The sequence below is a fragment of the Carassius auratus genome, chromosome 23, assembly GCF_003368295.1.
Source record: "Carassius auratus strain Wakin chromosome 23, ASM336829v1, whole genome shotgun sequence".
NCBI lineage: Eukaryota > Metazoa > Chordata > Actinopteri > Cypriniformes > Cyprinidae > Carassius > Carassius auratus.
The window spans coordinates 19,519,588-19,537,062 of record NC_039265.1 but is presented as its reverse complement, the minus strand read 5'-3'; the positions used below and the strand labels follow the sequence as shown (position 1 = coordinate 19,537,062).

Here is a 17,475-nt window from a genome sequence, read left to right as displayed (position 1 = left end):
CACCATGCAGCCAAAACAATCACTGCTGATAGACACTATCCCTGCTGAGCCATGCCCACAGAGCTCCTCACAGACTGACTGTGATGTATCAAAACAGCTACAAGATTCACCACCCAAGTACGACTTTCTGGAAAACATCCAGGGAAGCCAGGACAACACATCACAGCCACCGGAAACACCAGAGACACAGCCCATCTCACCAGACACATTATCACTCTCTCCAGCATCTCCACTTCTGTGCTTCCCACAGAAAATGGAGGAATTGGTGTGTGTTGGGACTAAACTCTCTCACTCATTTGCTGCTAGCCCGCAGATATCAACTGAAAAACGGCGGGCCCCCCAACCACCAAAGCCTGTGGGCCCTGTTCCTATGAGAGCTCTCCGACCGCTGCCACAACGCCAGGGCCCAAACCCTCTATCTGCTGAAGGTGAACCAAAAACAACTGAAAACAGCTCTCAGTGATATGTGTCGGGTCCCCGCTATAATAACAGCAACATTCACAAATGCTTACAGAACAAGCGGGAACCCAGTGTGCCTTCTCTATAGCTTAGCTGTAGCTTTCTCTATTTCAGTTTTATCACGTGATAGAAAGTCTAAGACCTTCTCAAGCCGAAGGGCAAACTCATCTAATCTGCGGCCTATTATGCATCAAACCGGATCAAACAACCGCAGTAAGAATATTTCATCAAGCACGGTGAGTAATGGCTTCTCCTACAATTGTTATTTGCACCTCTTGCCACATGTACAGTTTATCTATCTCTGTCGCTGATGAGGGATTCACATGTGATAAATGCAGGGAAACAGTTAGGCTGACAGAGAAGATTTCAGAATTAGAGACACGCATCCAAACTTTAATTGAGGACAGTAAGAATGTTAGGGCTCTAGATACGGCTTTGGATGCGTCTAGCTCAGGGATTCCTGTACATTGTCCGGTTCCAGCAGAGCCCCTGCAGCAGGGCAACTGGGTGACGGTGAGGCAGCGTAGTCGTGGGTCAAAACACCGCTCTTCTGTTCCGATCAAAACATTAAACAGGTTCTCCCCACTCAGTGATGCACCCACTGAGAAACCTGATGAAAGTGCTCTAGTTATTGGTGATTCTATTGTACGGAACGTGAATATAGAGACACCAGCCACCATAGTCAAATGTTTACCAGGAGCCAGAGCGCCTGACATCTTGGCAAATTTAAAAGTGCTGGCTAATGCTAAACGTAAATACAGTAAGATTGTTATTCATGCCGGCACTAATGATGTTCGCCAGTCGGAGATCACTAAAAATAACTTTAAAGAGGTGTGTGAACTTGCAAGCACGATGTCAGACACTGTAATATGCTCTGGTCCCCTCCCTGCTTACCGTGGTGACGAGATGCATAGCAGATTGTCATCACTCAATGGCTGGATGTCTAAGTGGTGCCCACAGAATAACATAGGTTATATAGACAATTGGACGAGCTTTTGGGGCAGACCTGACCTGTTTAAAAGAGATGGTCTTCATCCCTCCTGGGGTGGCGCCACTCTTCTGTCTAGAAATATGGCAAATAGTCTTAGTGTTTATACTTGACTAACTGGGGCCCAGGTCAGGAAGCAGACAGACTGGCTAAACCGACCGTCTGCTAGCTGCCTCCCGTCACAGAGGTCAGTTAATTCTCAGCACATAGAGACTCTTTCACCTAGATATCACACTATAGAGACTGTGTCTGTTCCACGAACTAGAAAATACAAAAAACGTCCAAACCAAGTTAAGGTTAACAATTTAATTGAGGTTCAACAAATAAAAAACAAATGCAATATGGATAAACAAATGATAAAGATTGGCTTATTGAATATCAGATCCATTTCTACGAAAACACTTTTTGTAAATAATATGATAACTGATCATAATATAGATGTGCTCTGCTTGACAGAAACCTGGCTAAAACCTGATGATTACATTATTTTAAATGAGTCCACCCCCCAAGATTATTGTTATAAACACGAGCCGCGTCTAAAAGGCAAAGGGGGAGGAGTTGCTTCAATTTATAATAATGTTTTCAGGATTTCTCAGAGGGCAGGCTTCAAGTATAACTTGTTTGAAGTAATGGTGCTTCATATAACATTATCCAGAGAAACCAATGTTAATGATAAATCCCCTGTTATGTTTGTACTGGCTACTGTATACAGGCCACCAGGGCCCCATACAGACTTTATTAAAGAGTTTGGTGATTTTACATCCGAGTTAGTTCTGGCTGCAGATAAAGTCTTAATAGTTGGTGATTTCTGAACTCTATTGGTGTTAGACAACACGTTTCAGGACCTACTCATTGTCGAAATCATACTCTAGATTTAATACTGTCACATGGAATTGATGTTGATAGTGTTGAAATTATTCAGCCAAGTGATGATATCTCAGATCATTATTTAGTTCTGTGTAAACTTCATATAGCCAAAATTGTAAATTCTACTTCTTGTTACAAGTATCGAAGAACCATCCCTTCTACCACAAAAGACTGCTTTTTAAGTTATCTTCCTGATGTATCCGAATTCCTTAGCATATCCAAAACCTCAGAACAACTTGATGATGTAACAGAAACTATGGACTCTCTCTTTTCTAGCACTTTAAATACAGTTGCTCCTTTACGCTTAAGAAAGGTTAAGGAAAACAGTTTGACACCATGGTATAATGAGCATACTCGCACCCTAAAGAGAGCAGCCCGAAAAATGGAGCGCAGCTGGAGGAAAACAAAACTAGAGGTATTTCGTATTGCTTGGCGGGAAAGTAGCATATCCTACAGAAAGGCATTAAAAACTGCTAGATCTGATTACTTTTCTTCTCTTTTAGAAGAAAACAAACATAACCCCAGGTATTTATTCAATACAGTGGCTAAATTAACGAAAAATAAAGCCTCAACAAGTGTTGACATTTCCCAACACCACAGCAGTAATGACTTTATGAACTACTTTACTTCTAAAATCGATACTATTAGAGATAAAATTGCAACCATTCAGCCGTCAGCTACAGTTTCGCATCAGACAGTGCACTATAGACCCCCTGAGGAACAGTTCCACTCATTCTCTACTATAGGAGAGGAAGAATTGTATAAACTTGTTAAATCATCTAAACTTACAACATGTATGTTAGACCCTATACCATCTAAGCTCTTAAAAGAGGTGCTTCCAGAAGTCATAGGTCCTCTTCTGACTATTATTAATTCCTCATTGTCATTAGGATATGTCCCCAAAACCTTCAAACTGGCTGTTATTAAGCCTCTCATAAAAAAGCCACAACTTGACCCCAGAGAACTAGTTAATTATAGACCAATCTCGAATCTCCCTTTTCTGTCCAAGATACTAGAAAAGGTGGTATCCTCACAATTATATTCCTTCTTAGAGAAAAATGGTATATGTGAGGATTTCCAGTCAGGATTTAGGCCGTATCATAGTACTGAAACTGCTCTCCTTAGAGTTACAAATGATCTGCTCTTATCATCTGATCGTGGGTGTATCTCTCTATTAGTTTTATTGGATCTTAGTGCTGCGTTTGACACAATTGACCACAACATTCTTTTGCATAGACTTGAACACTTTGTTGGCATCAGTGGAAGTGCATTAGCATGGTTTAAATCGTACTTATATGACCGCCATCAGTTCGTAGCAGTGAATGAAGATGTATCATATCGATCACAAGTGCAGTATGGAGTACCTCAAGGCTCAGTTCTAGGGCCGCTACTCTTCACGCTTTATATTTTACCCTTGGGAGATATCATCAGGAAACATGGTGTTAGCTTTCACTGTTATGCTGATGATACGCAGCTCTATATTTCCTCGCAGCCCGGTGAAACACACCAATTTGAAAAACTAATGGAATGCATAGTCGATATAAAAAATTGGATGACGAGTAATTTCTTACTGCTAAATTCAGAAAAAACAGAGGTGTTAATCATAGGTCCTAAAAACTCTACTTGTAATAACCTAGAACACTGTCTAAGACTTGATGGTTGCTCTGTCAATTCTTCGTCATCAGTTAGGAACCTAGGTGTGCTACTTGATCGCAATCTTTCCTTAGAAAGCCACGTTTCTAGCATTTGTAAAACTGCATTTTTCCATCTCAAAAATATATCTAAATTACGGCCTATGCTCTCAATGTCAAATGCAGAAATGTTAATCCATGCATTTATGACTTCAAGGTTAGACTATTGTAATGCTTTATTGGGTGGTTGTTCTGCACGCTTGGTAAACAAACTACAGCTAGTCCAAAATGCAGCAGCAAGAGTTCTTACTAGAACCAGGAAGTATGACCATATTAGCCCGGTCCTGTCCACACTGCACTGGCTCCCTATCAAACATCGTATAGATTTTAAAATATTGTTTATTACTTATAAAGCCCTGAATGGTTTAGCACCTCAGTATTTGAATGAGCTCCTTTTACATTATACTCCTCTACGTCCGCTACGTTCTCAAAACTCAGGCAATTTGATAATACCTAGAATATCAAAATCAACTGCGGGCGGCAGATCCTTTTCCTATTTGGCGCCTAAACTCTGGAATAACCTACCTAACATTGTTCGGGAGGCAGACACACTCTTGCAGTTTAAATCTAGATTAAAGACCCATCTCTTTAACCTGGCATACACATAACATACTAATATGCTTTTAATATCCAAATCCATTAAAAGGATTTTTAGGCTGCATTAATTAGGTAAACTGGAACCGGAACACTTCACATAACACCGTACTTTCTACATCATTAGAAGAATGGCATCTACGCTAATATTTGTCTGTTTCTCTCTTGTTCCGAGGTCACCGTAGCCACCAGATCCAGTCTGTGTCCAGATCAGAGGGTCACTGCAGTCACCCGGATCCAGTACGTATCCAGACCAGATGGTGGATCAGCACCTAGAAAGGACCTCTACTGCCCTGAAAGACAGCGGAGACCAGGACAACTAGATCCCAGATCCAGATCCCCTGTAAAGACCTTGTCTCAGAGGAGCACCAGGACAAGACCACAGGAAACAGATGATTCTTCTGCACAATCTGACTTTGCTGCAGTCTGGAATTGAACTACTGGTTTCGTCTGGTCAGAGGAGAACGGACCCCAACTGAGCCTGGTTTCTCCCAAGGTTTTTTTCTCCATTCTGTCACCGATGGAGTTTCGGTTCCTTGCCGCTGTCGCCTCTGGCTTGCTTAGTTGGGGTCACTTCATCTACAGCGATATCATTGACTTGATTGCAAATTAAAACAGACACTATTTAAACTGAACAGAGATGACATCACTGAATTCAATGATGAACTGCCTTTAACTATCATTTTGCATTATTGAGACACTGTTTTCAAAATGAATGTTGTTCAGTGCTTTGGCGCAATGTATTTTGTTTAAAGCACTATATAAATAAAGGTGATTGATTGATTGATCAAACTAAGATTGATGTAGAGACACAAAGCACTGCCATCAAGTTGGCACTTTTAAACATTCACTCACAAAAAACAAAAAACAAATCATTTCTAATCAGTGACTTTATAACCACAAACAAATGAAACATGGCTAGAAGATACCTGCATTGCAACAGTCCTTAATGAAGCAGCCCCTCTTAACTTCACTTACATGAGTGTTTGCAGGACTGTTAGGAGAGGTGGGGCGTGATTTTATTTGAGCAAGCGATTTTCCACGGCCCTGACCTCCTGCAGTATGCTATCCAATCCAATCAGAATGAAGCGCATCTAGCACGAGAACCGTACGGACTGGGCATATGCCTAACTCCAGGTTCACACCATTGATATGACAGATCAGTGGTTCAGGTGCAAAGGTGCGCCTTTTTTCGGAGCCCATGTGAACAGATCAGAGCATTCACACTGCACGTGATCAAAGATTAGGAATAAAAACGTGCGAAAATAATTAATATCTGAGCACGTGTGTCTGGTACTCAGATGGAGTACGTGTGAACCCGTATAATGTATAACATATGTATTTCAAGACCTGAGGCATCGCTACAATTAATGAGCTCTATGAACAATGCATGGCAAAAAAGAAAAAAGTCCCCCCAAAAAAGTATTTTTTGCCATATAAGTCTAGAATTTACACCTTTACTTATAGTGATTATTTTGACTTCTGTCTGTTTTAGAGATTTTACAACTTTTTGATAAAGCTCTAATTGGTTTTCTTTTGGAAATGTGTTTCAAATTCATCCTGAATGCATTTATGACTGTAAAGTATATCTGTGTGTGTCAAAATCGTGTTTAAAACCGAAATGGCAAAATTGATCAAAGAAATCGAGATAGCTTTTTTTTTTTTTTTCATATGGCACAGCGCTAGTTCATTCAATAAATACAGTTAACAGTCTAGCTTCTGAGTGCTTAGTTATTAACCCAACATTTTTTTTTTTTTTTGCAGTGGGCCGCGCAAACATATATGTTTGGTTGTGTGGACCGCGAGTTGAAAAAGGTTGGGAACCACTGACATAGATAATGCAGACAGGTCCAGGTATCATTCGTTAATTTGTTTTTGGAATATGGAAATAAACAAGAAAACAGCTCCTTTTTTATTTTTTAAAATAACGGTTTTCCCGTTCTTGCACAGAAATCAGAAAAAACGATATTTCGATTGGGTCCTGTGGGTGGTGCTAAATCTGAGTTTTACTGAGTTTTCCCAAAACTATATTTTTTAGCCTGTAAAATTAATAGTTTAAATATGCATGATATTTGTTACCCAATTATTTGCCTTCATTGACCTAAAAAAATCTATTGAAATAGCCTAAATGTTTTTCATTTGGTTATTTTGATGTTGCAAATTGAACAAAGCACTGCAAAGCATTACATGGACCTAAATGTAAACATGTTCAGGCATCGACAGTTGTCATCATACACATTTAAATAATACATTTAGTCTTTGTATTAGATGTTTTTATTAACTTAAATTCTTATGAATAATATATTTTGTTTAATGTCTGTTGGTTATTTGAGGCCTTTATGCACATACAGGATTTAGGGGGGTGGGGGCTTGAGTTTATGTTTGGGCCCTACTTATGCTACAAACATCATGATGGAATAGCACAAATTACACAAACATTTAAACATGCTTTGAGGTTCCTAGAACAAGTAATATGCAACATGACTATAATACAATATAATGCAGGATGCTCACTCGGTTGAGAGACGATCAAAATTAAGAGAAAGAAAAAAACTGTATTTTTAAATTCATTCTCATAGCTATCTGTCAGATTCTTACATTTGGTCAATAAATTCAATCAGAATGCAAAGACACGGTGTATGGCTATTATGACCAAATTTAAGGAAGTCTGTATCAATAAAATCAATTTTTGGATTGACACAGGCTGTTTAGACATGGCATGTGCATTTAAAAAGCAAATTATAATTGCATAAATTATGTTAAGAGATTCATGTTTTTAATGTTACAATTATGTAGAAATATGAAATCATGGAAAAAAAGGAAATGTCTACTTTTTAATGATGAAACTAATACTGCCAGTAGTTCCGCTAAGTTTCTATCTTAATGAGAGAGTTGAATCCTTTATCCAAATGAGTCATTCAAAAATCCTAATTTGTTTAACCTAGCAAACGACTCTGGTAGCCTACTTGAATCATTTATGCTGGGCTGGCCTATAATGGTATAATTTATTATCCGGATGGGCCTGCCCCTGTTTATCACGTCAATTCACCACGTGACAGCAGCAACCAGGCTCCTGATTGGTTAATGCGGCGCAGACAGATGCCAAAGTTCAGATTTAATGGCGTGCACACCGTGCCAAAATCGAACGACTGATCGAACGACCGATCGAACGTCAAACCGAACGTCTTGAACTTTGAGCGTCTTACTCTGAGGGTGACCCACGTGACGACCAGACGTAACGTCAGCGTCTTGAAATTGAAACTACTGGAGACAAAGTATGGCCTTAAAGCTTCCTCTCTCAGCAAAATATTATGGGTGACTGATGAGGGGGCAAACATTAAATAAGCTCTGCGGCCAAACCAGAGATTGGACTGTACTGACCATGTCATTAATACGGTACTGCGCCATGGACTCGACATTGCAGAGTTATCCAAAGCTGGACATAAGAGATACCATTCCTGCTGCTAAATCATTAGTCAGGTACATTAAACAGTCAGGGATGGTTGCGCAACTGTCAAAAACAATGCTGCAAATGGGAGACACTCGGTTCAGTACAGTGTACCTCACACTGACTTCTATACAGAGAATTTATCATGAGCTCCATCATGAAAAGCTGGAGGCACGAGAGGAGAGCATGCACACTGATAAAATAGCACCGGACACACAGGGCTTTTTGATAGACTTTCTGTAGTCACTCTATGAAGCACAATAGCTGCATTTCCTCTGTCGGGCCAGTGCGAGCCAGGGCTTAAAGCGTGCCGGGCGGGGGCTCATAGCCCAGGGCCAGTAGCACCGAGGCCAGAGTAGCGCAGGGTTTCCACAGTCAGGGCCTGAAGCACCGCTGCACGTCACTAAAACACGCCCTTTACACGCCTCTCAGAACAACGTCATGCAACCTCATCATTTCACCAACTTAAAATTAATAAGAAATAAGTCACTGGAACATGCGCGATCACACAGGAACTTGATAAAAACGGCCGTTTGTTTGCATACTTTGTTATATATTCAAATTCAAAAGCATCGATGTTTTAACTATAGAATAAGTGATACATTGATCATATTGATTTAATTTATCAGGACTCAAAATTAATCACACAGAAATACACTTACTTCTATGTTAAAAATAAATAAATAACTCTTATGAAAATAGCCTGCTTATTCATTCGAGTCTGTTTCTGTTTGTTCATAGTCACAGTACCCTATACGTCACATTTAGAATGAATGATAATATCTCTATTTTTATAAAAGAGATTTTTTTTATTTTTTTATGATCAAGACGAGAAGAGGCTTGTGACAGATATTAAAAGTTACTAAATAAATACAAGATTGTGATAGAGAATAAGAAGTTGACGTTTGATTTCTTCAAGCGGTCATATTTACCATGTTTACTATGGTAATGTTGATGCCTAGCATGCACAGAATTTTGCATCGTTTATAAATATTTCTGTCTTGTATGGTGATTATAATCCACATCAGATCAAGTTATTGCAAACACTCGCTGCTGACTGAAAGTGAGTTTTGAGCTTGACTTAAGCCCTATTCGGACGGGACTAGTTTTACAGGGGGTCGTTAGAGATATCTGCGTTTCACAGACGTACTTGGTGATTTTAATCATGTCCGAATCTGCCACGTCTGTGTTTTTCTCACACAACCTCTGTGATAATTCCAGCGCAAATTACCTACCGTTTTTCAGCAAACTCAGTGATCCTCTGAGAAAACTATTCCCGTCCGAATGCGAATGTCTGTGATTGCCGGTGATATTTTATTTCACAACGCGTTTCCTTGTGTGTTTTGGCCAACGTGAATTACCGTAGATGCTCTTACTGCGCAGATGTTTGATATATTTGCTTAGCGGCAAATAAATAATGATAAAAAAATAATACAAATAATAAAATCAAGAGCAAGATCGCGTAAACTGTTAATATCAGCATTAGGTAAGATTACTCACGTTCATTTATTTACTCAGTTACATAATATTTTAATTACATTTAATAAAAAAAAATAAAAAAGGAAAACAAGTTAAACTAAAGGAACCACACATTAACATGGTTTGGTATACTAGCCATTTAGTATTTTTTGTGTAATAATACTAAGGCAATCATTCTGAATGAATTAAATGCACGCATACAGAGCGCGTGATCTCTGTGACGCCCAGATGCACAAATCAGACCCTCCCACCTCTGTAATAGAGATACTAGTCCCGTCCGAATTGGTACATGAAAATCACAGACGTCAGGTGGTAAGAATCGAAACTCAAACGTAGTTTAGAAAACTAGTCCCGTCCGAATAGTGCTTTATTTAAAAAAGTGTTTAATACTGGTGTTAAAACTGTTATCTTTCTGAAATGATCTGCAGCGCTGAGCTCTCCAGACTTTGTTGGAGACAGATACTTCGCATTTGTTCATAACCCCTCCTCTAGCCCCAGCTGGCTTGCTTTGGCCCAAGGTTTTCGTCTTGCCAAAAAACCCAACGTTGGCCCCAAGGAAGCCCCGACGATTAAGCCCTGGAGGTGTCAGTGGAAACGCAACTGGCCCTGGCACACACTAGCATGCCCGGTTTAAGTCTGACAGTGGAAACACGGCTAATGGGAGCTCGAGGGAGACAAGTATCCAACACTTAATCTTGTGTGTCTCTGGTGTGAGAAACTGAAATGCCACTGTCAGCCTAATGTCCTAGACTCCCCTCAGCAAGGTGTCATGCGTAAACGGCACAAAGACTGGCTCACGAGTAAAGTGATAATACAGGACCTCACAAGATTGCAACATTCCTCTGGCCAAAATTTAATTAGCTGAGAATGTTGTACCACTCAGACAGGACTGCCATACATGCTCATGCATTGCCAAGGAATCTCGCACTCTTCTCCAATCCATGGCTGCAGGTGCACTAGGTGTGGAGATACGAGACCCAGAGCTCTCAGGAGTCGAACCCATCCTCCTCCAGCAAACAGAGCAAATTTTGCAGAGTGGGAAAATGTACAGCAAGCTGACCAGGAAGATTATTCTGATTATTCTAAGACTACATTGAAACAGTTGTCATGGAAAATGAAATGGATGTTTGTGGCTGGTAGAAGATCAAAACCCAAAACTTGCTAATCAGTACTTTGCATCCCGGTCAGTAGCAGCAGCAGTGAAAATGTGTTCAGTGCTGCTGGACACAACATCAGTAAGCGTCGGTCCGTGCTGATACCATCCACAGTGGATTCAATCATTTTCCTCCACAAAAACATGTAGCCTAATCTTGGTGAGTAAAGGTTTTTCAAATTAAAACTAAATATTAATTGAGGCTTAAATGTGTAATGTAGACAAGAGTATTTAGACTAATGTTGGCATTATTCTTTTATTAAATGTCAGATGCTATTCACCATCGTGTTGAGGCCATTGAATATTGAATATTAAGATATTGCCAATCTTAATATAGAATTTATCTTCATTTAATTTGTTAAGAGAGACTCATTTTATTTGTGCATTTGCCTATTTATATGCTGTTTTAATACTTGTTTCATTTCTTTGTTCCAACTTCCAAGTGGCCTATAGCTTACATTAGTTATTAATAAATTGTTAAAACATGTAAATTACTAATTCTTGACAAAAGACCTGTGTGCGTGCGCACATTTGAATAATGTCAGGCTGTAAAATGATTCTAGCTTTTAAAAGCTATCAGTCAAAATGTACTTGTCATGCTCGGGCCCTGTCAAGCTTAATTTTTAAGGCCCGATAACAGCTCTACTCTGGCAAGCTGGATATTAGCTTCTGGCTCAAATCCTGACTGATGGCGATCCAATCTTGTTTTAAGGACTGACCACAGGTTCTCTGTGGGATTGACATCTGGAGAGTTGCATGGCCACAGATCCAAAATTTCAATGTAATGATCTTTAAGCCACTTCTTTAACACTCTTGCTTTGTGACATGGTGCTTCATCCTGCTGGAATAAACACAGATCATCACCAAATTGCTCATGGATCATTGGAAGAAGTCGCTCTTGGAGGGTGTTTTGATACCATTCTTTATTAATGGCAGTGTTTTTGGACAGAATAATGAGAGAGCCCACTGCCTTGGTTGAAAAGCAACCACACACATGGATGGTCTCAGGATGCTTCACTGTTGGCACAACACATGAGTCATGGTAGCATTCACATTTTCTCCTCCAAACAGTTGATTTTTCAGATGTCATTCAGATTTTCAGGGAAATTTTTTTTTTCACAAGTCTGCTGAGAAAGTCTGCTGTCCAATATTTGTACTTCCTGCTGAATATCATGTCCTTGAAGTTTTTCTTGGAGAGAAGTGGGTTCTTTGCTGCCCTTCTCTACACCAGGCCGTTCTCCAAAAGTCTTGGCCTCACTGTGTGTGCAGATGCTCTCACACCACCCTACAGCCATTCCTGAGCAAGTTCTGCACCGGTGGTGACAATTTCATAGCTGACTCCTCATGAGGAGATGGTCCTGGAGCTTGCTGGACACTCTGGAGACTACTTGACTGCAGCTAAACCTCTCTCCTTGAAGTTCTTGATCAAGTATTATTACTTAATTTAATAAGTAAATGGTTCTTTCAAGTGCAATATTCTTTATAGCAATTTCCTTGCATGTGCGGCCATTTTGATGCGAAGCAGTAACCTTTGGCAGTAACCATTGCTAACAAAAACAATGTTTGGAAGTGCTTCCTTTACAGCAACCAGCCTGCTCTTACAGTCTTAATATGATATTGATTTTACCTGGCTAGTTATTCTCCTAAAAAAAAAAAAAAGCTAACGTGAAGTATTTGTCAACAAAGGTTTCTTTTTGCAACCAGTTAAGATGCATCTGATCACTCTACACAATCTAGAAACAATGAATACCACAACTTTAGCAAACTTTGCAGAGCAAAATTGGTCACTGCCAAAACTTTTAGCCATGGCAGTAGTAGCAAAATCTAGGACATGGCAGCATAAAGTCTGGCCTGATCACAGACAACTGTAAGCAACTTTTCATTTGGTGATCACTTAATTTTCACCAATTATCACTTAATTTTCAGATTTTCCCATATTTCAATAAATGCTAAATTGTCAGCCTGAAGACATTTTAAAATTAAGATGTTCAACCCCTAGAATTCAGTCATCCCAGAAAGCTCTGGAAAAATCCATAAGCTGTGGAAATTCATAAGGCTCAAGAAAAGATTTGCGGCTTAAAAGGGAAACCCCCCCCCCCCCAAAAGTCATTGCGTTTAGATTTGATTGTGCAAATGCAGAAAGTAAAAGGAAGCAGTTTTACCGGAAAGATAACTGGTTTTATTGACTTAAAACAGATGTTAAAATGCCACATTTAGAGATGAGCATATCCACTAATAGACTTCAGTGCATTAGCACATCTTGGGTCAAGCAGGCAGGAAATGACACATGGAGGGAGGGACTCCTTGGCAAGGTCAGGAATAGACTCCTGGGTGGGGAGAGCAGTGGGCTCCACAACTGGATGGGGGCTGGATCCAGTCAGTTTGCCCCCCAAGATTGATTGGAGAGTGCTGGATTCTGTAAATGGGTGGGGGCTAGACTCAGCAGGCAGATGATTAAACGCAGTCACTGGGACAGGATTGTATTTCTCAGCAGGCAGAGAGATAGGTTCCCCAACTGGGACACTGCTGGGTTCTGTGGCAGGCTTGGGGCTGGCGTTCTCAGCAGGCAGAGAGATAGGTTCCCCAACTGGGACACTGCTGGGTTCTGTGGCAGGCTTGGGGCTGGCTTTGTCAGCAGGCAGAGAGATAGGTACCCCAACTGGGACACTGCTGGGTTCTGTGGCAGGCTTGGGGCTGGCTTTCTCAGCAGGCAGAGAGATAGGTTTCCCTGCTGAGATGGTGATGGGTTCTGTGGCAGGCTTGGGGCTGGCTTTCTCAGCAGGCAGAGAGATAGGTACCCCAACTGGGACACTGCTGGGTTCTGTGGCAGGCTTGGGGCTGGCTTTCTCAGCAGGCAGAGAGATAGGTACCCCAACTGGGACACTGCTGGGTTCTGTGGCAGGCTTGGGGCTGGCTTTCTCAGCAGGCAGAGAGATAGGTTTCCCTGCTGAGATGGTGATGGGTTCTGTGGCAGGCTTGGGGCTGGCTTTCTCAGCAGGCAGAGAGATAGGTACCCCAACTGGGACACTGCTGGGTTCTGTGGCAGGCTTGGGGCTGGCTTTCTCAGCAGGCAGAGAGATAGGTTTCCCTGTTGAGATGGTGATGGGTTCTGTGGCAGGCTTGGGGCTGGCTTTCTCAGCAGGCAGAGAGATAGGTTCCCCAACTGGGACACTGCTGGGTTCTGTGGCAGGCTTGGGGCTGGCTTTCTCAGCAGGCAGAGAGATAGGTACCCCAACTGGGACACTGCTGGGTTCAGTGGCAGGCTTGGGGCTGGCTTTGTCAGCAGGCAGAGAGATAGGTACCCCAACTGGGACACTGCTGGGTTCAGTGGCAGGCTTGGGGCTGGCTTTGTCAGCAGGCAGAGAGATAGGTACCCCAACTGGGACACTGCTGGGTTCTGTGGCAGGCTTGGGGCTGGCTTTCTCAGCAGGCAGAGAGATAGGTTCCCCAACTGGGACACTGCTGGGTTCTGTGGCAGGCTTGGGGCTGGCTTTCTCAGCAGACAGAGAGATAGGTTCCCCAACTGGGACACTGCTGGGTTCTGTGGCAGGCTTGGGGCTGGCTTTCTCAGCAGGCAGAGAGATAGGTACCCCAACTGGGACACTGCTGGGTTCTGTGGCAGGCTTGGGGCTGGCTTTCTCAGCAGGAAGAGAGATAGGTACCCCAACTGGGACACTGCTGGGTTCTGTGGCAGGCTTGGGGCTGGCTTTCTCAGCAGGCAGAGAGATAGGTTCCCCTGCTGAGATGGTGATGGGTTCTGTGGCAGGCTTGGTGCCTGCTTTCTCAGCAGGCAGAGAGATAGGTTCCCCTGCTGAGATGGTGATGGGTTCTGTGGCAGGCTTGGGGCTGGCTTTCTCAGCAGGCAGAGAGATAGGTTCCCCTGCTGAGATGGTGATGGGTTCTGTGGCAGGCTTGGGGCTGGCTTTCTCAGCAGGCAGAGAGATAGGTTCCCCAACTGGGACACTGCTGGGTTCTGTGGCAGGCTTGGGGCTGGCTTTCTCAGCAGACAGAGAGATAGGTTTCCCTGCTGAGATGGTTATGGGTTCTGTGGCAGGCTTGGGGCTGGCTTTCTCAGCAGGCAGAGAGATAGGTACCCCAACTGGGACACTGCTGGGTTCTGTGGCAGGCTTGGGGCTGGCTTTCTCAGCAGGCAGAGAGATAGGTACCCCAACTGGGACACTGCTGGGTTCAGTGGCAGGCTTGGGGCTGGCTTTCTCAGCAGGCAGAGAGATAGGTTCCCCTGCTGAGATGGTGATGGGTTCTGTGGCAGGCTTGGTGCCTGCTTTCTCAGCAGGCAGAGAGATAGGTTCCCCTGCTGAGATGGTGATGGGTTCTGTGGCAGGCTTGGGGCTGGCTTTCTCAGCAGGCAGAGGGATAGGTTCCCCTGCTGAGATGGTGATGGGTTCTGTGGCAGGCTTGGGGCTGGCTTTCTCAGCAGGCAGAGAGATAGGTACCCCAACTGGGACACTGCTGGGTTCTGTGGCAGGCTTGGGGCTGGCTTTCTCAGCAGGCAGAGAGATAGGTTCCCCTGCTGAGATGGTGATGGGTTCTGTGGCAGGCTTGGGGCCTGCTTTCTCAGCAGGCAGAGAGATAGGTTCCCCTGCTGAGATGGTGATGGGTTCTGTGGCAGGCTTGGGGCTGGCTTTCTCAGCAGGCAGAGGGATAGGTTCCCCTGCTGAGATGGTGATGGGTTCTGTGGCAGGCTTGGGGCTGGCTTTCTCAGCAGGCAGAGAGATAGGTTCCCCAACTGGGACACTGCTGGGTTCTGTGGCAGGCTTAGGGCTTGATTCCCCACCTGGGACAGTGCTGTGCTCCTTGGCAAGCTGGGGGCTGGATTCCACAACTGGTTTAGGGCTAAACTCCCCTGCTGGAGCAGCACTGGAATTGTTTACAGGCTGAGGGCTGGGTTTCACAGCATGCAGAAAGCAAGGACCCCCAGGTGGGATAGTGCTGGGCTCCTTGTCAGGCCGGGGGCTGGACTCTGTAACTGGTTGGGAGCTAGACTCAGTAGGCAGAGGATTAAACCCAGCAGCTGGGAGACTGCTAGATTCCTTGGCAGGCTTGGGGCTGGATTCCACAACTGTGTTAGGGCTAAACTCCCCTGCTGGAGCAGCACTGGAATTGTTTACAGGCTGAGGGCTGGGTTTCACAGCATGCAGAATGCAAGGTCCCCCAGGTGGGATAGTGCTGGGTTCCTTGGCAGGCGGAGGACTGGACTCTGCAACTGGGAGAGTTTTGGATTCCTTGACAGGGGGAGAGCTAGACTTTTCAGACAAGTTAGTCACTTCGATACCTACAGAAAATTTGGTGCAAAACATGTCAAATAAGAAATCTAGTTTTCCAATCACGGTAAAATATCATAGGAGGCTACCATTTTGGATACCTAGCCCAGATGCATTTTGCAAAGACAACAGAACAGCCAAGTTGCACTGTGCTACCACTGGCGGGTTTGGATTTTGGCTTGCATAAGGACAGGACACATCTGCAAAATAAGAGGCAAGAATTGGAGTACATTTAATAAAAAAAAAAACCCACCCACACCCCCCTTTGGAACTAAGACACAAACTTAAATGTATGCGTTTTTGAAGGGTTAAATGTGGAACTAAACCAGGGGTGGACATGCAGGTTTTTTGGAATATGCCCTTCCACCACACAGCACAGAGATCAGAACAATATTCTCAATTTCAACAGCCAAAACTCATGTTTGCACCCGGTCCCAGATTACATGGATGAAATTTTTTACAATAAATAGCCCATTTAAAATTCAATCGTCTCAGATAAGACCTGGGTTTAACATTTGAGGCACAAACATTTAAGTTAAACCACTTCAGACAAAAGTTTAATTTTCTAGCTGTACATTGCAAGCCCTCCGGACATAATATCTGGTTCAGCACCTGGCAAAGCAGATTTGAATTCAGTTTTAAATCATACACAAATGGTTAATGCTAATTTAGACCTGAACTGCATTTTGGGGAGAATCGCACACACAGCTAGATTTCAGTGTTATATTGTTGATTTATGGTTTCACTAACACAGAGAGTCAATATACCCCATTTAAAAAAAAAAAAAAAAAAAAAACCCAAACCTTTCTCCACAAGCACTTGATTGCTATCAGGCTGCTGTAAAGGAAGCCCAATTGGAGAAGAAAATCCTGAAGACAAAATATAGGGTTACATAAAAAGATCCATAAAAAAAATGTTTAAAATACTACTTCAAGGTGGAAGCAATCTTACCATTGAGCACCAATTGAAAACACAAAAACACCCACAACATCAGATTTGCAACTGCCATTGTCAGAAAATTTTAACCATTCAACAATCTAACACTGCTCTCTAAAACAAGTGTTGATTTAGGTGTTTTTAAAGTAACACAAATTTTCATCACCTGGGTCCCTCGTTAAAGTGAAATTAGTAAGAGAGGATCACTCGTTAACATTCTCCAGCAGACATTGGTTGGTTGAGAATTTACTATTGTGATTTTCAAAATGTTCATTGAAGATAAAATTACTTGAACTTACTTAATTGATCCAACATGGTCTATACGGTTTCTCCTACAGTATGAAAGGTGGTGGAAATGTAGGAGCATTTATCTGCCACAGTGAAAATGAATTAAAGTGACAACATTTTAATAGATAAATACAAAAAAGTGCCAAGAGAGTCAAAAAGTGAAGTAAAGTGACATACAGCCAAGTATGGTGACCCATACTCAGGCTCTGCATTTAACCAATCCAAAGTGCACACACACAGAGCAGTCAACACACACACACACACACAGAGCAGTGGGCATAATTTATGCC

General features: G+C 42.6%; 1 protein-coding gene across 1 annotated transcript; it reads right to left on the bottom strand.

Annotated features, from left to right (window-relative positions):
- Positions 1-12,842: 12,842 nt before the first annotated feature.
- Positions 12,843-17,008, bottom strand: LOC113041652 (cell surface glycoprotein 1-like). The gene is made up of 4 exons (XM_026200301.1): positions 16,913-17,008; positions 16,765-16,830; positions 16,063-16,161; positions 12,843-15,972 (listed from the first exon to the last, which is right to left on the bottom strand). The coding sequence occupies exons 1-4, from the start codon at positions 16,968-16,970 to the stop codon at positions 12,893-12,895; spliced, it is 3,303 nt and encodes a 1,100-aa protein (XP_026056086.1). The 5' UTR covers positions 16,971-17,008; the 3' UTR covers positions 12,843-12,892.
- Positions 17,009-17,475: the final 467 nt, after the last annotated feature.